The sequence below is a fragment of the Pelecanus crispus genome, chromosome 1 (assembly GCF_030463565.1).
Source record: "Pelecanus crispus isolate bPelCri1 chromosome 1, bPelCri1.pri, whole genome shotgun sequence".
NCBI classification, from domain to species: domain Eukaryota; kingdom Metazoa; phylum Chordata; class Aves; order Pelecaniformes; family Pelecanidae; genus Pelecanus; species Pelecanus crispus.
This window is the reverse complement of record NC_134643.1, coordinates 214,449,741-214,473,002: the sequence shown is the minus strand read 5'-3', so window position 1 is coordinate 214,473,002 and position 23,262 is coordinate 214,449,741. Positions and strand designations below refer to the sequence as shown.

The 23,262-nt window shown below is 45.0% G+C and overlaps 1 protein-coding gene across 1 annotated transcript in view; it reads right to left on the bottom strand.

Annotated features, from left to right (window-relative positions):
* Positions 1–17,703: 17,703 nt before the first annotated feature.
* The window catches only part of MAML2 (mastermind like transcriptional coactivator 2), a 211,751-nt gene continuing 206,192 nt past the window's right edge, over positions 17,704–23,262 (bottom strand). The window contains 1 exon segment of the mRNA XM_075727657.1: positions 17,704–18,686. Coding sequence (XP_075583772.1) covers positions 17,704–18,686 — 983 coding nt within the window.

The following is a 23,262-nucleotide window of genomic DNA, read 5'->3' as shown; positions in this document are numbered from 1 at the left end:
TACCTCAGGGCTCTTACAAGTGATGGAGAATTAAATAAAGGCCTTGACATAACCAAAACCAATTAAGGGCAATTCACAAAACTGTTTTATAACTGATGCAAAATAAGTGTAGTTCAGTCTGTTAACCTACTTTTACTTGCCACATCCCTTATCATTACCTTACTAGCATCATCATTTGGGTTTTTTTTATGAGGGAATGTTCTGCTGGTTTGTGATTTGAACACAGGAAACAGTAAAAGAAAATTAACATCATGGATAAGTAATAAAACTTTCTGTGTTCATCTTTAATGCCATGTGGCTGATACAGCTGAGGTAAATGATAGCCCGAAAGAGAGAATGACAAGGAAGTTTCTTGAATCAAAGGTGTAAAAGATTATTTCCAAGTAAAGGAAAAGCAGACATCCTCCAATACTTTCTGAAATTGTATGTGGTTATAACTTTTGTTTGTAGCACATGAGAAGTGTAAGATACATAGTCTGGATTTCTTAGGTGTTTAGAGGCTGTCTGGTTTTCTTAGGTGTTTAGAGCCTGTCAGAGCTGTGGCAAATACAGCACAAAGAGGATAATTTTATGTACCATGTAAAACATGATTAAGTGAGGGGAAGTAAAACTTTTGCCTCAGTCCTTCAGTGTGAAAGGGTGATAGTATTTGTGTCCACTGCATTTAAACTATGTGTCTGTTGAGTAAGGGGCTTTCTAGCTCCGTGTGTACGTGTAGTCCATACATCTGGTATATGATAGATGAATGTGTCAGATGTTACAAATCCAGATGTTCCCATCCCTGGAACTCCCCAGCTTTGCTGCTGCACAGCCAAAGACAGGCCTGTCGTGTCTCACATTGTGAGCGCAGTGCTCCCCAAAGCTAGGGACAGTCACACGTCCCAGGCATCCTGGCTCACCCTGCTTGTAGGGGTCTTGTGGGGATGTTTGGTTGTGGTCTGTGACTCCTAGATTAAATGTACCTGGAGCATCAGGTGCCAGAGCAGAGGAGGAATCGTGCTTCTACAGTGGTCAAAGGGTAGACCATGAAGCGGGACCATGTGCTCAAATGATTCTGTCTAAGAAAACATGCTCCCCTGATGCAGTCTTTGTCATAACCTGCCCTTACATGGTACAGCTCATCATACATTCCACTCCCTCCCTCTCTTCCCCGTGACACAACCCAGCACAGTTATTTGAAAGGCCTATAAAAAACAAGGGAGCAAGAGCCCTAATCCCTTCTAAAAATGGTCGCCTTGACCCCTTCACTCCAGCCCCAACATTAAAATCGTATGCATCCTAAAACTAGCTCTCCTTTCTGGAGCTCTATAGATCTCCCATATTTTCCCCACTCTACTCACACATTCCTGTATCCCTGCCTGTGCCCTGTTAGCCAATGCATTAAATAATTCATGGCAATGGCAGCTTCACACACTGTGCCTTCCTCTCTAGTAGTCCGCATCAGTGAGTCCAACAAATTTGCAGCATGACTCAGTCCCATAATTGTTCTGAAAACCACACAGCCAGAGACACCCTCATCTCTCCCTTTGATTCACTAAAATGGTTCTCAGATTTATTACATTTTCTTGTCTCCTTGATGTACAGCTTAAGGGCAGTGGGCAGCCGATAAAAGATTCTCAGTGCCTTGGGAAGGGTGGATTGTCACTGGTGAGATCCCACTGTGATGTATGATCATCAAATCACACTGGAGGTGGCATGTGTTCCTTTTGTCAAGCTCCATCAGCTGATAAAGTATGAGGTCAGAAACAGCGAGAGCTTTGGCACATGCAGAGAGGCTGATGAAGAACAACGTGCTGTGGCTGTGATTTGGAGCTAGAGCTGCTTGTGGTTGCAAGAACATCTGTTACATCATGGGGCACATGCACGGATTCAGTCCTGCTGATGCATGATGCCTGTGCCGTCGAAGCTGGAAACTAGTCAAAACCAAGAGAGGGACTTACATCTACACTTAAATTGTCACTGTGTCTCCAAGATTACTGTACTTGAGGTTAGCCTGATCAGAGTGGTCACCTTAGGTCACCCACGTTGTGGTTCTTTACTGGCTGTGATGGCACCCTGACAGTGCTTTTGCCTTGCACCCCACTGCTTCTGATAAAAGCAGAAGCTAATGATCAAATGGGCCTCTGATGCTTTTTTTTTTTTGTCACTTGGTTCCTTTTTTTCATGCAGTCATGCACATATTGTTGCAGGGTGTTACAGATGTGGAGCTCTGGACTCAACCTGGACCTAATCCTCATGCAATAGCTTGCTACCTGTTTACAGAGCACTCCTGATGGGCAGAAGATTTATTCTGCTTGCTGCTCTGCCTGTGTAGTGCTTTCTTGTCCTCACTCCCACCAGCAGCTCATGGCTGCTCACAGAGCAGTGAGGCATTTAAATATCAGACAGGCTAATGAGTACGTCAGGATCCATCCCAATGTGTGCTCAGTGCGTACAGACCACTGCCTGGAGTCAGGCGCTTCACCCGGCTTTTAATTGCCTTATGCTTTTAATTTTTAATGGCCTCTGCAGATACTGATTTATTGTAATGTACTGTAGCATGCGTTTGCTTGTAGCTAAGCAATGATACCAGTGCAGTCCAAGGCTGACAAGGTCAGTACGTTAGTGCTGTATCAGACTGTGAAGTCTGAAGGTGCAGGCACCCTGTTCTGGAGAGCACGTGGGTGCCTCACCTGCTATGTGCTCCATTCCTCGGGCCCTAGGGGCAGGACTTCCATTACATGCTGCAAAATGTATTGTAGTTTTAGAAGATCAGTTTTTAGTGTCACTTCAAATAAAGTAGTATAGTATCTTTCCTCCTAAAGGACTAAATACATGACAGCAGCTGTCTGTCTGTCTACAAGGTTGGACTGCAACATCTTCCTTGCCATCTGTGTAATGATCTCCAATCTGGCAAACAAAAGTAAAAAGATTACTCACAGGAGTTTAAATTTGAACATTCTCGTGCTTGTTAAACCATCGCTGCTGGAAATAAATGTATGTCCAGAACTTTTAGGGTGATCAAGCAGGAAGGAAGGACATCGGGGCAAAATTGGTTCTGATATTGTCAGCCATTAGGAGGGTGATTTTCTGAGGTCTCAGCACTTGCACTGAGCAGTCTCATTAAGATGGGCATAGGTGTTCATATGCAGGGTAAGAGTCTCTGTACCTCTTGGATCTCAAATCTTTATTTTACAGTCCTGATTTATACACCAATTTTCAAGCAAACAGTCATTTTAAATACAGGCAATTTTATGTCTACATTGTCTGAAATAGTACTGTCTTTATATTATGTATGTGCACAGACTTCTCAAAGTGAGATCTTAATCTACAGCTGGTGTATTTATTAGCTACAATTAGGGAAATTGTTAAGAATACTTGATTTTGTCTCGTGCTTCTTTGCCTGTTAAGGAAGATATGCATTTGTGATAGTGTTTCAATACAGTAAAATGATGATGTTAAGATCTGGAGATGATATTAAAAATGAGAAAGACACATCTAGAATATAAAATACAGTAGGAATTAATTCCTTTTGGTTTCCCTTTTATTTACCTTGATGGTTCAAGTTTCCATCTGGAAGGCTCATACAGTTGTCTGACTTCCTTTTAGAAGCAATAGGGTGTTCATCTCTAGTGATGAAAAGGCAGGGGAGTTGCAGGCTTAACAGTGAGTGCAATAAAAATGAAGTATTTGAGAGATGTCTGATTATCTGCTCTGTGTAAGTAACGTATCTGCAGTGGGTGAGCTGCGGAAAACATTCAGGAAGCTACTGAAGACACATTAAGCCCCTGGATGCAATGAGGGAGAAAGCTTACTGCCAGTTCCAATGGTACTATAGTTTGGAGATGGCAGATCACAGGCTTGTCAATAATGCCAAATAAGAGGCACAAGGAGCAAATTTAAGTGCTGGAGCCTTGATTAATCGCACTACTTAATTGTTAGCTTACCATCTGGGGTGGGGAGACTGCTTCAATCTGCTGCCTTCAAGACACTTGCATTGCCTTTTCAGATTTACCACTGGACGAACAACCTTCAAGATGGAGCTTGCCCCAGTGATGACTCTCAAAAGGCGGTGTGGGATGGGACTGCACCAGTTTGGGCACCCTGCACCCTACGCAGCCTCTGGCACAGTGACAGCAAGCTGTGCCTTCTCAAACAGCCCTGTGCTCTCCTGCTGCACCTCCAGCTGTGCAAGGCATACTCATCCTTTCCTGCCATGAAAATACCTGTCTGGTGGGTCTCCCTTTGTAGCAGACAGGCTGATTTGAAACAGCCTCCAAAATAAAAATGACATCTTAGTGGTGTATTGGGGCCAGAGGAGAACCAGGCTGTGTCCAAGTGTGGACGTGGCCAGACTGCTCCAGAAGGGACTGGTTGGAGTGGAGCAGAAGCCAATTTGCTCCACCTGGCTTCATGGCCAGCATCTCTCCCTGACCGCTTTTTATTTAGCAATGTGGACCTAGCCAGGAAGTTGTTTCTCATTGTCTCCAAGGCCATCTCACACCCAGTATGGGGACGCTGGTCAATACTTCTAGGAGCACCAGACAACTGGAAAGGGGAGACTGTGCTTCTCTCAAGAAGGTGGTAGCGAGCGGCTGGTAAGGGAAGTGCACAACTGCAGGAGGGTGCAGTGTCTTACAAGCAGTCTCAGACTCTAAATTTTTGGCATGCGCTGAAAGGACCGGTTACTGTTACCATTGTTGTAGACATGAACACCACTTCCCTACTCTTGAAGCTAGTTTTGAATCACAGAAGTATCAGCCAGCTTGTGCCTATCCTGCCACTTGTTTTGTAGTCAAGTCTATGTTGTATTCATCAAACTAATGCATGAAAGAAATATTTAGGCTGCAATGCCATGTGTACCAAAAGTTAGGAAATGCCTGATTTAAATTTCCCCATATAACCTGAATGGATCCCACTCAGACATCCCATCTCTGTGCTGGATGCAGTGAAGGTTCAGGACAAAAAGCATAATGGGACTGTGTAATTAAAAATCAGTTTAATGCCTGCACATAAGTGTGGCTGAATTCACGTTTCACAAACAACTCCAAATATGCCATTTCTGGCCATATTCCAGCATTTGGATGTCAACTGCTTCTACCCTGCATAGCAAAACTCTGATGTGGTGCTGATATATAAACTCCTGCAATTTGTGAAGTCCAAAACTAAGCGTTAATTATCTTATGTGAGTGTAATAGGTTATCTTACTATCATCTACAGCGAGTGACCCCTGAGCCTTCAGTACTGTAACTCGGAGACTTTGATGGTGCTGATACCCTCATTCCTCTGTGCATGTCTGTGTGGTTTGGGCCTGCGATGTTTGAAAAGGATTGCTGTCTCATGTTTGTCTCAGAGGATAAGGAGGAGGAGAACAATCCAGTATCCTCTTTCCTGTCCTTGAAAAGCAAGGGCCTCATGTCCCTGCAATTTGTTTAAGAGATTGAGAGCGACATAGGCTACTGTTGGGGAGTTTATGAAGGCAGATGATAGCCCTCATTTCTCAGCTGGGGAATTTCTGCCTCTGACAAGGAAGGGGAAGGATGAGAAGTAAGTTTTAGTGCTGGATCTGTTGGCACTACCGTGGAGGGAGAAGAAAGAAGCCTAAGGCAACCTTTCTGGTTTTTTTTTTCCTGCCCAGGGATGGCACCCCTCCATCCATCATGGGTGCCCTGGCGTGGTGTGACGGGACTGTGACATGAAGCACAGTCCTCCACCATCTCCCAGCTGCAGCTGCTCTGGCAGCTCCGCAGTGTCTCCAGGCAATATCTGCTGCTGCCCTGCCAACAGGCTCAGCCCATCCTCAGCATGCTGATAGACGAGCTTGGGTGGTTTGTGAGCGGAGACAGGTTGGACGCTGATGCTCTGGCTGGGACACGTTTGCTTTGGCCAACTCTGCTACAAAAGCAACTACAGAGAGCAGAGGTGCTTGTGGGGTTGGCAGTGCCTGAAGCCAGCAGGAATTCAGAATGAGCCCTGGCTTGAGCCATCAGTGTGTGCCTCACAGCTCCCTCAGATGTTTCAGTCATGCTGGAGCATTGCCCACATGCTTTCCAGCCTAAGGAGACTGAGAAGTGAAATAACAGAGGTTTAACATTAAATGTCTCAACCAAAGCAGAGTGGAATTTCCCAGGGCAAAGATACTTCTTTACCCTGAGGGCATTCCCTGTGCCGAGTAAGAATACCTGCTTCCAAAAAATGGAGGTGTGATCCCTTCCCAGAGAAGTGTCACGAGAATCCTTTGTAAAGGCAAGGGTTAAGTAACGTTAACATAGGATGGACTGGCATTCCCAGTAAGAGATATTAATTCACTTTTAGAAAGGAAAAGAAGGAGAGGAGAGAAATGTCCTTGTTCTGCTCAAACATTTCTTTATGGACAAGATTTAAAGCCTTTGGCTATATGAATGTGTTGCTCAATAACCTGAATATCTGTTAGCTCAGTGCCCATTGTAAAAATGCTTGGATAATATTCTATAGAGCACATTCCCACTCTGATTAAACCTAACACAAAACCGAATGTGTTTCAAATTTATACTATGGTGACAGTGAAGATGAACAGTTATTTTCTCCACTGTGAGGCCTGTGAAGTCACAAGTAATGCAGCTGTGTTAGGTGATGGGCACCTTAGGAAATCAGGGCTGTGTTTGCTCAGAATGAGTACTTGCTGTTACAAAGAATTTTCCTTTGTTCTCTAAGGTTTATATCAATTGCTGTTAGTCCAAATTAACTGTTTCAGTGATAACATCTTTCAGAGATATAGGCTGAAGCAGGATAGGGGAAAGATATAATAAGCAAGGTTTTCACCTTTGCTCTGTCCTTTCTATAATGAGTAAAAGAAGAGCAGTGAAGAAGAATCCATAAAAGCCCCAAATGCAGCTGGAAGAAACATTCCCTCATGCAGAAAATAGCCATTGGTCTGCCTTCTAAAGATGCTTTCAGAAGCACTGGACCTGGTATTTTGAGAAGATGATGCTGGAGACAGAAAGGCCCAGAGCAAAAGCGCAGCCACATCACAGAGCAGAGTGGCTGCTCCAGGCAAAGCTCTGGTGTCCAGAGGGCAGTTGTCGTGGGGTGCGTGCCACAACTCAGCCAATGTCCCCAAAGTCATCTAAGCTATACAGCATAGTTTGGGATGAGGAACATGCCAAGGTATCTTAAGACCACTTTAGCCCTATTCCCAGAGGTGCAAGTTTCTCAGTTCAGTAAAAATCTGATTTAATGTCATAACCTCTCTGAGACAGGTGTCTGTTTTCCTTAAAGACTCTCCATTCCTCCCCTTGCAAGCTAGGGCACTGAATTTACTTGAATCCTTAACTAAGCCTTTCCCTCAGAAAGCACCCGCTGACCTGAGAATCTCACCAACAGCGTTTCTGTCTCAGATTTGCTTTTTCCTAAAAGGTTAGAGAGAAATTTCCCTGTTTGGGAACTTAAGAGTTCTGATCCTAGGTACAAGGAAGATTTAACAGCAGCAGCCGAACTGGTGACCACCCCTGGCTGCCCACCCCATCCTCCCCAAGAGAACTGCTCCTGGGAGAGGTCATGGGAAGTGTTGCTCTGCTACTGGACAATTAACCCCCAACCCAGTGTAGCGGGATAAATTGAAGCCACCAGCCAGGATACTTGCCTTCTGTTTCCCAGAGAGGAATTTTGAGCTGGCTTTTTTGACGATGCTTGTGATTATTCATAGATTTTTTAAATTGTGAACTTTAAAACACCATTTTATACTGCAGAATAGCATGTTCTTTACCCATCTGATAAGAATCATCCAGCATCTTTGCATATAAATCTGTTAGGTCATGCCTGCATTTTCCAGCTATGGTTTTAGGAGTCCCCTTACAGTATTTAAAAAGGAAAATATCTTCTTTAATATCGTCTTCCAGCTTTGAAGCTGTGCTGAACAGCACAGACAGAAAAACATTTAATTCTCCCCTAATCCTTTAAATATCTTTATAAGCACATGGCGTTCACACACTGTTAAGCCCATCTCCTGTAGCAGCTGTACGTCTTCTAACTCTGCATTTAAAGCCTGCAGCTTCAACTGGGGCAGAACAGGAGCCTGCAATACTTCATCCCATGGTGGCTGTCTTTCTGGGTGGTATGGAGAGGGATGTTTTTCCATAATAAAGCGATCATCTGGATTGAATTGCAGATATCTAATTCTAACACAAGCTACTCCTGGTTGGTTTTGTGAAGTGAACAAAGACATCAACTTAGACATGCTCTGGGCTGGACTCAGGTATCTCTGGGACCTTCTCATCATTCCAACGATTAGCCAGCCTGCCTTGGTAACTTTTAACACAAAAGGGCAAGCATAGAATAAAAACCTTTTTCTTCGGGAAAGGGGCTCAAATGGAAGATTTCCTTAACTTCACCCCCCAAGAAGAAGACTGAAGGGGCAGGCAGGACAGTTGAGACAAACCCAACTCTCTCAGGCCTCCTGCCATGTTTTTATGGTATAGGAGTGGAGAGTGATTCAAGTAGCTGCATTACAGGATGGGGGTGGTGGGGTGGGTGATGTTCATGTGAATTGGTGAGTATTCATTGACTTAAGCCCCACAAAACTGTATTTACTGATTCTTTTCCTTTTCTCCCTCAACAGGAAAACCTTCCACTTGTTTTCCATAGTTCTTCTGTCTTCCTGAGAGGACCCATGAAGACATTTAGTCTATTCTACTGGCTGAAGGTGGATAAACGATACCAGCATCATTTCTGCACAGGTGCCTAACCAGGTCTTGAAGACCTTCAGACCCCATGCCCTCCTCAGACAGTCCATCCTCATATTATCCTTCCTGCTAAAAGCTTCCACCTAGCATCTATCCTGAACCCATTATTTCTTGGCCTCAGCAAATCAATATGGAAATACATAATCTTTCCCCCTGGCAGCAATGCTTTATCTATTCAAAGACTCCTTGTCCTATGCCCACTCAAACCTCCTCTTCTTTATGCTAAACCACCTCAGTTCTTTTCTATGTATTTTCTAGACTTCTGATCATTTGCATTGCTTATTTCTGCCCAGAGTACATCACGTTAACAAGGTGCTCCTATTCTACAAGCAACCATGGGGCTAAAATCTGAAGGCCAGACATCACCATTTTGATCAGCGTGGGCATGGAAGCCAGACTTTGGGCTCCTTTTCAAAAATCTTGCCTTTTATCAAAAGATGCAAAAGCCTGGTGTAAGCATTCCCTGATGAAAGCTTGGATAGCTTAATAGAAAGTAGCATTTCTGAAGCTAATCTGCCATCCAAACACACACCTACACTGTGTCGTGGTGTTGGTAGCCTTTGGGAGATTTTCTTTATTGCATGCTCTCGCTTACTGAAAGCTAAAACTGATCTAATAGCAAGAGGCTTTGGAGGCACAGCAAAGTGTATAAAAAGGACAGTATTTCATTTTTTTAAAAAGAAAAATGAAAAAGAAAACCAAAATAGGCCACTACTGAGGGTTAAAACACCTGATGTAACAAAAGGAAATTTCTGAGGTTTTGTGCTGTTTTGTGCACTTGAGTCACTTGCAAAAAGACTATATTCAATGTTGAGAAAGTAATGAAATGTTCTCCAGGATGGGTTTTTTTTTTCTGTTTTTTAATGATTTGCTTCTTTAAAAGGCACTATCTTGCTGGCATTTGAAAGCTTCTCTTTGTAACCCTCTAAAACACTCTAGACATTTTCTACAAGAATGTTTTAAACTCCCCAGTATAAACAGCTGGTCTGTTGGTATTTGTAAGAAGCTAGCAGACTGTATTGTAAACCAGACTGGACTAGGTCTTCGGGGTTGGCAGGAAAGTCGATGAATAAGATTAACATGCGATGGCTTTACTATAGTGAGATCCACACAATTAATCAAGACTGTTGTGGCACATTATAATATAAAGATGCAATGTAAATATGGGGAAACTCCTTTGATTAGTGGATTTGTTTCTTAAATGAAGGGAAAGGTTGGCTTTGAGGGAGCATTATGCATGAAATCCTGAATTTAGCTGTACTATTGCAGTTAACTTGCTGCTCACATGTGAATGGGGATACCGCATAGCCCTGCAGCTTTGATCAGCGTTTTGGAAACACACATGGAGTTCCTCCCTCTGCTGTAGACATCCTGTGAGCTTGGTTATCCAACAGACCAAGGCTAACATGGTCACACTAAGGAAAACACAGGAAAGAGTACAACAGGTTTCTTTACACCAGTTTTAATTTGGCGTAGAGTTCAGTTACTCACAGAGTTACAATGGATAACATTATGGCAGCTAGAAGTCTTGCTGGAGGACAAGTAACATGGAAAAAAAGCATGATCCTTAAGAGAAAAAGGAACTCAGGAGAGGAATAAACCATCATTGGCAAAGCTGACGTGCTGATTCATAAAGGGATATTTTGGCCAAAGCATATATATTCTTAGACATTCCTCAGTATTTGTCTTAAAGACACTGGTAAGTTTAATAAATCAAATAATATGCAACATGCATTCTGACATATTTGTCTTAAAAACCACACTTTTGGAAAATTTATCAAATTCCTTCTAAAATACATTTTAAGAGACACAGCCAACTTGCTGAGTCCCCAGATATGCCTTTTCTAGAGAAAGTCAGATGTCTTTCATTGATGGAAATGACATTCATATATGAATTACACTCATGTATTAATCTGATGGACATAGAATCATAGAATCATAGAATGCTTTGGGTTGGAACGGACCTTTAGAGGCCATCTAGCCCAACCCCCCTGCAGTGAGCAGGGACAGCTTTAACTAGATCAGATGGTTGCTCAGAGCCCCGTCCAACCTGACCCTGAATGTTTCCAGGGACATGTATGATCAGTTTATGGAACTAACCCTATGGGCTACGTCTGTAAGAAGGAGCTTTCCAAATCAAATCCTCAAATGATAACACAATAATTTCTAATAAGGATTTCCCAGTCAGCTGGTACCCTGGAGCTAGTGCTCTTCAGGCACTAATTTAATTTTTTAAAGTTTTTTTAGGCCTCTAGAGTTGAACTTCCTTGTTGTACTTAGAGACCAGGTCAGCACAACAGGTAATTTGAATACATTCCCTGGGTCACCATATCACTCCAACATAACAGTGACAAGGACAAATTCTGCCCTTACAGCTTGTTCCTTGACCTTCACAACGGCCAGGAACCTTTCCTTTCATGTCAAATCGATATTGAGGGATAGACTTTGCCATCAGATGTGTTAACCTGAACACGAGCTGCATGGATGCACCTATGCTTAGCATTTCACCCAAATACTTGACACCACCACAGGATTTTCCCAGTGTTCCTGGGCATGAAGGATAAAACAGAGCAACTGTGTCCTGTGGAACAAGGCACACCAGTCAGCCAGAGTGGAAACATTGCAGGCAGCCCTCCAAAAAATGTAGATAGAGCATCTTTGTTGTCTCAAGCCGTGCACAGGAATGCGCAACGTGTCTGTGGGGAGAGGGTTGCACACCAGGCACACGCCAGCGTGGCCAGTGGGGCTTTAACCGTGCTGCTCCAGGAGAGGCCGACTGGCTCTGCCATTGCACTTCCTGAGCACGACTGAGCTGCTCATCTAACCTGGATACCCAGGCAGCAGCAACGCAAACATCAACACGTGTTCACCAGGAGCTGCAGTCGCTTGCTGGGTGCTTGCTCTTCAGCACAGAAGAGGCTGAATCATTACAGAAAAACCAATCGTTTAAGCTTCAACTCTTATAGGAGTTCCTTATAATGAAAATGCAAGACTGGAAAATGCTAGTTTGGGGTTGGGTTTCTTTTTTTTTTTTTAAACCTGGATTTTTAAGTCCTAACCAGGCTGCTTTTATCAGCTTGCCTGACCTGTTCTGTAGCATATGGATTGGGATTTCATCCTGCGAGTCCTCCTGTAAGACAGTAACTTGTGGCTGAGCTAGTTTGTAACAATTTCGTGAACTAGAAGAAAAAAATGAAATACATTTTTTATTTCTTTTAAATGGATACTTGGGATATGATTTGGAACCCTATTAAAGGGGCTCTGTCAAAGTGGTCTGCATGACCCAGAATGGCTAATTTAAAAATAAGGGTGATACAGTCTTTTACCATGGTCTAAGCTTTTATTGCAGCAGGATCCTCTCCATGTCATCCCCGGTTCCTGCGGCTGCCAGACTGCCATGCTGCTGTGGGAGGGAGCAGCGCTCTTGACTGTGCCGCCCATCCAAGCTGGTAGAGCTTCCCTCCAAGTGATTTGGATGCAGTGGGAAAGGTCAGCCCTTGCCCGGATCTTGTGCAGTTCCTGCTGTGCTCCATCTGGCCGGGCAGGGAAAATGTTCACTGCCACCCGTGTCTCCCACCCCGTCCATGTGGTCTCGCTGGCTACGTCTCCTTGGGCACAGGAGACAGGTCTGGGGACATTTTCTGGCACAGAGGCCATGTGGCGCAGGGTGACTCTTGTCCATATTTTTATACGCTCATCCCTCTTATCCTGTATCCAAAGTGAGAATGGCTCTTGGTCGTGGAACCTGTTTGGGAGGGCAGTCATTGCACCCAAGCACTACCAGGGACCCTCACAGCCTGGTGGCAGAGCCAACCATGCTCCAGGGCCTGGGAGGTGTCCCTGGCTGGTTTTCAGCTCACTGATGCAGACGTGGCTTCTTCAGCCGGGCAGCAGCCCTGCCTGAGGCTCCTCCATCCCACCTGCCCTGTCTTCTGCCTTTACAGCCGGGATAGACAAAGAGGCATCTTTAGAGCATGAGTTTCTTGACTTATTTCAGGCATACTCTCAGATGAGTGGCACCATCTGCCACCTGCGCTGGAGATGCTGAAGTGAGGAGAGAGCCACGCACCTCCTAGGCACCTCCTTGCTTCAGCATCTCCAGCCGGGACGGGGAGCGCGGGCACAGCCGGAGCGGTGGAGCACAGGGCACATGCCAGCACCCCTCCCCTGTCCCTCCCTGTGCAGCCCCTGGATGCCAGGGAAGGACACAGGAGCCCTTTGTGGGTGGGAGTCAGATACAATGGAAGGACTGAGCAGCACTGGCAAAAAACCAGGAGGGCAGCAGCCAGCAGAGCTGGGGCCGTGGGGGGCAGCCAAGGAAGGTGTCTCCCCACTTACCCCGTGGGGGAAGGTGAGCAGAGGGGGACTAAAAGGGGGGACTAAAAGGGCGGATGCACTTCATGGCGGTCCCTGAGCATCACCAACAGCAGTGAAGCAGTTAAGGTGTGGGGAGCCCCTTTTTGTTTGCTACATCTGAAAACAGTGTGCTATTTTCATGCCTTCGAGCACAGGCAGCGCTGTGCTGACAATTTGTCCCTTTGAAGCGTCCCCTCCACCACCCCTTGCCGCTCAGTTCATGGGGTGGAAGGAGCCACCCATTTGGGGATGGAACCCGGCTAACAAGGAAAGCCTCTCGAGGAATGGGACATCACTTCCTCAGGGCTGTCCTGCTAAAAATAGCCTGGCGGGGATGAATACTTGTGTGAAACAATCTGCAGCCCAGCGTCATCTTGTACACGCTGGAATATCTTCAGGCTAAAATGAGGCATAATGCGAGGCAGGCAGGGAAGCAAGGAGGAGAAGCCCGTTGCCCGATTTATGGCACCTCATTAGGGGTCTCTGCTAGTGTGGAGAGAGGGGCAGATATCTCCAGGGCATGATCCAGGGCAGGGCATGGGACTGGGGACCTGGCCAGCCCTCTCGGGGTACCTAGCTCTTGGGGTACCCAGCTTTCCGCTTTAACTTCAGCAGGATCCCAGAGCAAATTGCTGTGCTGCAAGACTACACCAACCCATTCACCGGGAGCTAAAATACCATGCGTTATTTGTTAACCCTTGCTGGTAATGAAACCATGTCTTCAGTCAGTAGGAAAACATCACAGCTCTCTTGCAAAGAGGCAGACTGAGCTCTCAGAAGCTGCCAGATGCATATTTTTCTCACCCCCTCCTAAAATATCACTGTAATTTTAATTTACTCAGATGAACGAGCAGTTGACTAAACAGACATTCATTATAAAATTCATATTAAGAAAAGAGACACTTGGGATAATTTTGATTGATTTACTTGGCAGAGTTTTGATAGCTACTGAAAAACATACTATTCATGTTTAGGTGAAAAATAAATGGAGTCAAATAAGTGTCACTGCATAGTACTAGGAGGTATATACAGCCACATGTAAAAATGCATAAACACAAACATTTCTGTACAGCAACTTTTCCTTTCAGTCTGTATAGAGAAACACTGGTTTATAATATGGGGAAAATATAAAGCAGACATACATGCAACAAGGACATGACAGTTACATAGGTCCCACCTGCCTCCCAAGAGTTACAATAATAATAACAATAATAATAATAATAATAAAAGCCTTTTTCAGGGAAAAAATTTGAAACCTGGAATGTTTTCATGTTGAGGTTTCCAGAGAGCTTCAGATGTCAAACATATCTGAAGGTGATTTAAAGGCTTGATTCAAAGCCCTGTGAAGGCAATGGAAAGACTCCATTGGTTTCAGTGAGCTTGGGGTCAGACCCAGCTATTTAACCATGATCCCATTCTGCCCTCCCCCAAAATGCAAAGTTGAAGTCTGCAGATAAAAATAAACAATCGTATCATACAAAACTTTGCATATAGAATACAAAAGGTAACCGTTGACTTTTTGTATAAAATACAACTTTTTGATAGTATATTTATTTCACATATGTATAAATATAACCCAAATAATATGATTTTTATTATTCCTAGCAAAATATTATTATTTTGGTTTTTTACAAAAGTTTACAAAACAAATAATTCTTTATATTTACAACCCAATACTGTGAAGAGTGCCCGGTCAATGATGAAAAATAGACTATAAGGGTAGTGCACTTAGCCATTGCAAAGAAAGAGAAAAAAGACACTAGCTCTGTTCAGATACAAGTGTTCTGAAGAAATGATATTGGATTCAAGTTTTGGTTGCAAGACTCTTTCACAAGCTCACATTTCAAATGCATCAGGCATATCTTTACAGGACTGCAAATGGCCTCTACCTTTGTTGAATTTACTTAAGACAGGATGAAACTTTGATCCCGGGGGTGGCACTCATAGCCCCGTGCCTTCTCCACTCCAGGCTGAGGCCAATGGGACAAGCTCAGCATTGAATCCACCACCAGATGATATCCTGAAGTCTTGGGACCAGCTCCTCAGCTGAACAATTTTTTTACGTCATTTGAGGATCTGGAAAACAATCTGGTCTTAATACAGAAACCAGTGGTGGCTTTTTCAATGGCATGTGAGGGTATTTGAAGTTACCACACTTCAGTGCCCATTGCTCATGATGATACTAACTCAGCCTTGGCCTTAAGTGGCATCGCAATCGTCTGTTCCTACCAGAGCTTTGGCAGTCACTGCTGACCTGCTCATGGACAGTGTGTGTGCCTGTGAGTGAGACAGATGAGCCGATCTTCCCTCCACTTTAAACACATGTAGCTACTATTTCAGCCTAGTTTTGCACAATTTACAGAGGACTCATTTGTTAGACCATGTCTGTATCTCTCCAAACTTACGTGGAGCGCCAGTGACCTGGGCTGAAAAGTTCTTTAAAGACTTGGAAAAATTGGTACTGGCGTATCAAAGGGACCGCATGCACCCCAGCCAAAACTGGGGAGAAGAGGGAGCTTTCTGGGCAGCTAGGCCACCACATTACACAATGCAGGGGTGTGCAATGATCACTACCTGGGGCAGCAGAAGGGACTCTTCAGCAGGCTTTCTTGTCCCTCTTATGAAAAACATGTCATGGACCAGCCTGCCTCAACTGGCATATCCAGCCAAATGCCTACATTACACCTTTCCTGGAGGTGCTGGTGCTTCTGTGTCGATGCTTCTTGAAACATCATGAAAAATTGTGCCCACATGAAATGACAGGGTGAAATGACTGGAAAAGCCTTATTAAAACGTCTCTTGAGAAATAGGTCAGATAAGTACAGAGGCTATTGTCAAGTAGTCTACTCATCCCACTGCCACTAACAAGGATGAATAAAGCACTTGCACGGGGCAGAGCAATGCCTCTTGGCACCGAGGCATGTGAACGTAGGCATTGTATTCCTTTGCCACATCTAGTTTTAGCTAATTCAGAGGAGGCTGTGAAACATGTCGCACCACATCATTTTAAAGAACAGCATTTTCATTTGAATTGCAAGATCTGTTCCCATCTGTGAATCGTCCTGTCTGACTCACTGCAGATCTGCTTTATAGTGACATAGCACCTCCTTCTGATGCCCTTACTGACCAAGTCTATAGGAGAAAATTTGACACAGTCGAGACTATTCCCTGGCACTGAGGTCAAGCAGTGTGGAACAACCTGTGTCCTTACTGCTCTGCTCTGTTAACCTCCAAGGCAAGGCGGCTGCAAACTGTCTATGGGAATGGCCCTTGCCCCAGGTTAACTCCCTAGTGATGCACTGATATTGCTCAGAGCAATGTTAGCTGGGCCACCCCCAAACCCAGAACAGATGACTGAGTCCAGTGCCCAGAAATATTCCCCAAAACTGTTTCATTTCCAAGTACAGATGTGGCTGAGTGGAGGCTCCTACTGTGAGTAACCCAGGTGGTTATAACCAATCTGCATGCTAGTTTCAGGGGCAGAGCCTCTCATACTCTGCCCGACAGAAGCTGTGGGGACCTGGGCCATCACTGGGCCTCTTTCAGCTCCCCCCATACGGCAAAGGGAAAGCGGGATGAAGCCAAAATGCTGTTCAATCAAAACGGTAGCCTCTCCCCACAGAGATGCTGGCATTTCTGCTGGGGTAAACCTGTTCCATAGAAGAGGACCGGCCTGAACTACCTGACACTCGCTGTGGGTTAAGATAAAAATGAGGATAATGGCTTAGCTGAGCCACTTCATGCATCTGCCCTCCTCTAAGCTGGACTGGGGAAGTAGTCGGTGAGGATCAAATCGTGAGCACCCTTCTCACTTAAGTTATCCAATAAGTCACTGGAGTCCCTGGGGTAGGGCAAGGTGGCAAAGTGAGGATCCTGAGCTTTGGTGTAGTTCATCTCATGTTTCCCTCAATGCCCCAAATGATTGTGCTGCTGGCAGAACAGTAGCCTCCTCTGATACTTGCTGCAAGCACTGATGAAAGGGAGAAAGTAAATGCTAGAGCACACTGAGTAACACACTGGATGATCTGTTTCCTTCTTCCCTTGGACGAGACCACTTACCCTTTTGTGTGCTAAAAAACATAGAAGGTTTGAACCAAAATCATCGGGAAAGCAGATGTGAGTTTGTACTGTGTAGAAATAAACAGTTTTTGTAACGCAATGAGATTTACACAGGGCCTGATGCTGTCAGGGATGAGTAGTCCCGAGGAAGTTAAGGGTTGTGAACATGATGGCTGAAGAGCTCTGGACCACTTGGACTCTTACTTGCACTCAGAGAAATGATGTTCCACAACCCATACCACTGTCTGGTGCTTGCTTGTGTGGGAAACTAAACACCTTTTTCCACGCAGCCCCCATGAGAAGAACTGATGGGTTTGCAATGCACTGGGCACCATTGTGGGGAACAGACCCTTCACGCATTCTCACTCCTTTATGGCAGGCATGAATATCACTTATGTTGCCGTTTCATTGGGGGAGACTTCAGTTTTGTTCCTAGAGCAAGTCTTCAAACAGGGCAGGTGCCCTACATGGTATTTTAAAGGACAGCCCAGTTACTGGAGTGTAAATTAATAAAGCAGGTTGTTGGCATCTAAAGAGAAAGCTAACGTCCTTACTGCCTCTTCATCTGGTTCATCCCTGGTACTGTCGCTTAGGAGTGGTTCCCCAAAATTTCATCGAGGTTGATGTCTTTCATCCAGTCATCATTACCAGGTTCTGTTTTCAGTAAAGAATCTATAAAGTCTGAGTCACTGTTGAGCGCAGGTCCTATACTGTCACCTTGCTGGTTCAGAAAGTCAAACGCTAGGTCATTACCATGGTCACTTCCTTGGTAAGCCCGAGAGTTTTGGTTGGTAGATGTGAAACTGGTTGATGGCAGAGATGATGGAGGTGTCATACTTGTTCCTGGCTGATTCAAGGCAGGTACAGTCTGTCCTCTCAGCTGGTTAGGTCTTATGCTGAGACCTCGTAGTGAGCCAGCAGATTGTCCATTTAGAGTCTGGTGCATTTGGTTTAGAGGAGGCCTCATTTGGACTCCTGCTGTTAACTGATTAGGAGGTGCCAATGCACGCTGAGGAAAATGCTGGTTGCCTACGTTGCGTTGCAAAGACTGGTTAGGATATGGGGTGCCAGCGGGGAAACGGACCCCTGTGGGTTTCAGTGCATCCTGCTGCTTCACTGCAGCTTCTTGTGGGACCCAGTTCTGGGCAGTGGCAGTAGCTGTGATCATCACGTTGGCCGGCCTTTGCGCGGGGATACCTGTGGCTCCATGGTTCAAGCTTGGCCTTACTTGCTGTGAGTTGACCACTGACCCTGTCCCAAAAGCTGCTACATTGTTTCCCTGTGTCATGGTTTGCTGTCGAGACATCATGGGGTTATTCTGACTGGGCAGGGCTTGATTTTGGTTTCTGTGTGGCTGTATTTGGTTCATTCCTGAAGTCACATTGTATGCGCTTTGTTGGTTGCAAGGAAGGTTCCCATAGCAGCCCATACTCCGAGTGGCAGTAACAGAAGGCATTCGGGTCCCAGTGGGGGTAGACATGAGGCTGGAGCTCTGGGGCATGATGCTGTGAGTTGAAATTGGGTTGGATAAGGACATGTTGTTGGAGCTCATACTCACAGCTGGTGACCCACCTGGAAAGGAGAAAACAAAAGTGTTAAAACATGAGTGCATCAATGCGAGGTGTCATTCAAATACCAACAGGTTAAAAATCCAGTTTTCTAGCAGCAGAATTTCTTGCAGAAGATACCTTGCTCTTAAGAGGACTTGCATGAACTTGCTCAAGGCCTTAAAGATGCCTATCATCCAAAGGGTGGGATGGTCTATATTAAGACATTGGTGGTCTTTCCATCCTTCAGAGGACATCAGATAAGCCAAAACTGGTGTTCATTGTAAGAGGAATACTGGAGCAAAGAAGGACAGACAGAACCACAGGGCAGGAGAGAAAACTTTTCTGCCCTTTTTTACAGAAGTGCTAGACACCTTGGACAGGACAAAGCCTGTCTAAGTGAACAGAGGCAGAGATCCAGAACTTTTCTTCCTTACAGGGCACGGCTCATCCTGGCTCCCTCTAGAGACAATGGGGAGTGATAGGCACCATCATCAGGCCCCTTTTCCACCTTTCTTAGATACCTACAGCAGTGGTATCTATCCCTTCTGGAAATGCCTGTTCCAGATATAGCAGGAGCCAAGACTGTGCCTCACACATTTGCAGCACGCAGAGCCTCCATCCCAGCCAGGTGCTGGGAGGGCAGCTCAGCTCAGTCTGTGACCTGCTTATCCTCCCACGTGGCGGCCAAGCAGGCACAAGGACATGGCTCAGTGCCGTGCCTGGCGAGTGCCACCCACATGCCCCTTCTAAGCTCTGTTCCCAGCTGGGCTATGGCCCCTGCAGAAGCTGACTTGCCCATGAGGGAGCCACACGATACCTCTTGTGCAGGCATTTGCTGCACGTGAACATCACCTTTTGCACATCAGAAAACTAGAAGTGTTGAGTTGGCATGAATCTACCATTTGTGGCTAATTCTGCCCAGTGGAGGATTTTCCTGTACCTGACATCTGCCAATGAATCACAAGAAGAGAGGTTTCTCTTCTTTTCAGCCTCCAAACCTCGACACAAGCTCACTTCTGCGGCAGATTTGCAGCTACATAGTCTCTATTTTGAGGCCACAATAAGTCATTTATGCAATGTAGGCTGACTGCCTATGCAGTGCAAGGCTCTGAATTAATCCCCGAGAGATTGGTTTAAGAAGACCAAACATTTTCTAAACACAACCAGTGTAGATGGCACTGTGGAGAACCCCACTCTGCACACAATCAGCTGCTTCACAGCTTAATTCCCTTTGCTACTGTCACTTCTAGTACAAGCCCTGCAAGAAGTGCAGCTAGAAGTCAGGTGCAAGGCAAATGAAAGGAGATGTTTCTTCACACAATGTGTGGGTCAGCGGAGGAAACCTTTGCCACATAGCATAGTACAAGCTAAATTCTCGTACTACTGTGGGTGGCTCCCAAAGTGTGAGAAAAGCTGTTGAATGGGCTTGCTACCAAGGTACCACCACATTTCAGGAATTCCCTGAGCCTCTCCCAGAGAAGGAACATACAGCCCTGGAGCTTTGCTATTTCACAGGTAGTAACTAGTAGCAATTGTTGGACATGGGACACTGCCTTGCTCTGATCCTTCATACTTACAATGAAAACAGACTGAATTTAACTAACTTGGACTTCATCATCAAATATTATATATTACTTTGTGTGATTAATTTTATTAGTTGGTCCATCATCAATTCCTCCTTACCGCACAGGTGCTTCAAGACTGTGATCATGCCTGCAGCGTTCTCTAAATACATCAGTCTCAGTGTGTGGCATATTTTCCAGTCCTTCGGTCCTTCTAAGCTCTTTTCAGAACTTGACAGTTTTCAACATTTGATTTTAAGGCTGTACATCACAGCTGGTCACAGTAATAGGTCTTGCACACCTCCAACATGGATGTGAAGTAAGCTTTTTTTCTTGTTCAGCATCATCTCAGACTGTGTTTGTCCTTTTGGTTGCAATCACACAGCCTGTTTGCAGTGGTATCTGGAGACCTATATGCCATTTCCTTATGTGCTATGTTAATTTTGTATCACTCTGATTTCTTAACCAAAACAGGCAGTACGAAGTCAGATGCTTTAAAGGACATTACCTGAACAACTATTACCTTTGTCAACAAAAGTTGTGGTTTAACTGAAAAAAAAAAAAAATGCTAGTTTGAAAAGATTCTTTTACATCAGCCTATGTTGCCTGACATTAATTATATTCCCTTCCTAAATTCTTTATTATTCAGGCTGTATCAGCTCCCCAGTATTTTTGCTGAGCTCTGCATTAGGTCACTAGGGCTGCAATTACCTACTTACTGTTTTAATTTTTGTCATGGCATTAGCAGTCTTCCTTGGAGTTTCAAGACTAAATAAAAAGTGACATTAAGAATTTGGAGAACCTCTCAGCCAGCTCTTTTAAAACTCTTGAAGACAAATCATGCGCATACATATTTAAAAAGTCTATGTTTAGGAACAGCTGTTTAATATACTCTTCCTGTTGAAATTTCACCATAATGATGTTCAGTTTCCTCAGACTGGAACCGAAGAAAAAGTTATCCTATATTTCTGCCTTTTCTGCATTATTTTTATACATATGCTATTTCCATGTAGTAATGGATGCAAAGGATTCCTTTTTTCCTTAAATACTTAAAAATAATCTCTTCCCAAATAATTATTAACACTGAGCATGACTCCACAACCAGACTTGCTTGTTCCAAACCAATATAAACATAGATACCTCAATTAATAAGCTCACCTTATCCTGGAAGGCAGGCTGTTCCACTAGTTGGCTCTAAGCAGGAGACACTTGACTACAGAGAATCTAATTGTCCTAACAATTACGTTGTCCTAACTTAAGCACCTAAATTCAGTCCCCAAGCTGGGCAGTCCCTGGGACAGGAGATGCTATGAGGAGTCCATCTGGTTTTACCCCCACAGGGACAATCAGATTCTCCTCCATGTCCTCACAGGGAGCCCCCTAACTGAATTTAGCTCTGGAAACAAAGAGGAGAAAATCAGTGCTCAGCAGGCAACCTCATGATTAGCCCCATCTTTGGCTTTTCTAGTGGGTTGTGCATTGCTCACTGCTGTTTGGAAATACTGCAACATCATTTTGCAGGGATGACAGAGATGGGGGCCCTGATTCTTTGCTCCCTTATGGTCCTACTAAAGAGGACGAATGGCACAGAAATCGGTGGCACTTCACAAGACCTGGAACAGCCATGTGGGGAGAGATGGTTCTCTCCCTCCAGCTGAACTACAAGTTTGTGGAGTCACTTCACTTGCTGCTGGGATGAAGCCCCTCCCGTGGTGACCTTGCCAGCTGTTGAGCAGCCCCCAGGGCTACCATCACACGGCTCCTGCAAATGCCACGCTCTTTAAAGAGCACAAGTGGTCGGGACATGAGTTGTACTTGTTATGCAAAAGACGAAGCTTCCTCTTTCTTTGTCTTGCTATTTTTATCCTTTTATTTTTAATGCAAATATTTTCCCTTCTGATTTCTTCCAGATGGGAAGAAATTTCTTCCCCAGCAGCGCTGCGTACAGCAGCTGGGCACCCCAGGCTACAGCGATTCGGAGAAATGCCTTCACTGCCCGATTCACCTGCTCTTGTCTTGGGGCTTTCTTGCTGTTACATGGCACCACAGGGAAAAGCATAGAGGAATAACACAGTGCTTAACCAAGTGTCTCCAAGCCCCTGTGTTATTTTATTTAACTTTTTGTCTCTTCTTCCCTGACCTGAGCAAAGCTATTCCCAGAAAAAGGGAACAGATTTCCTGCTGTTACTTCCTTATGCAAGAATTTCCTAGTTGCTCCATCTGGTAGCTTTGCTGCGAGCTCCCAGCACAGCCCTTTCTCCCAGGCTCGCGTGAAAAGCTGCTCTCCTCCCTGGGATCACTCAGCAGGAACTTGAGATTTGAATGGACAAGTGCTGCCAATGCCACATGTTTCAAATGCAGGAGATGGGACTCCAAATACCACGAGATTGGCAAGAAGTTCATCAGATTAAGAACAAGAAGAGCCACATAACAATGGCGATCTACTTATTTTGGAGCCTTTCACAGATATGGCTGCAGTCATTTCCATTTTCTTTCTCAGGCTAGAAATGGACTGTTTTTAAGTAAAAGCCAAGAATCTCAGTTAATCATTTGATTCCAGGAATAAGCTTTTAAACACATCAAATCACAGGATTCCCCAGCAAACTGCTGGGGTTGTCAATGCATTTGTTTTATGAGCACAGGATGTACCAAGCCAGCAAGCAGGGCGCTCTCTGCCCTGTGGCACTGCCCTCACCATGGGTCATTATGCTGGCATCAGGAATGCTTGTGCAAATTTCCTGAAGATGATAAATACTCAGGCCCGTTAGAAAGCAGCAGTATCCAGACTGCAGCAAGCTTGTCGCTGCTAGAACTTGTAAACAAAGCAAAGGCATGCATGAACATTGCCTGAGCAGCCCAACCCGGCCCTTCCACACGTAGCCGGGCTGTTGGTGCCATGGCCAGTACGCTGGGCAGAGGGGTGGCATGTGAGCGAGCTGCATTTGGGAACTCTTTAAAAACATAATAGAAGCTGAAAAAGTTTTGCTACAAAGGACAGGTAGGAACGAAAGACTCAGATCCCTGGCTGAATCTGCA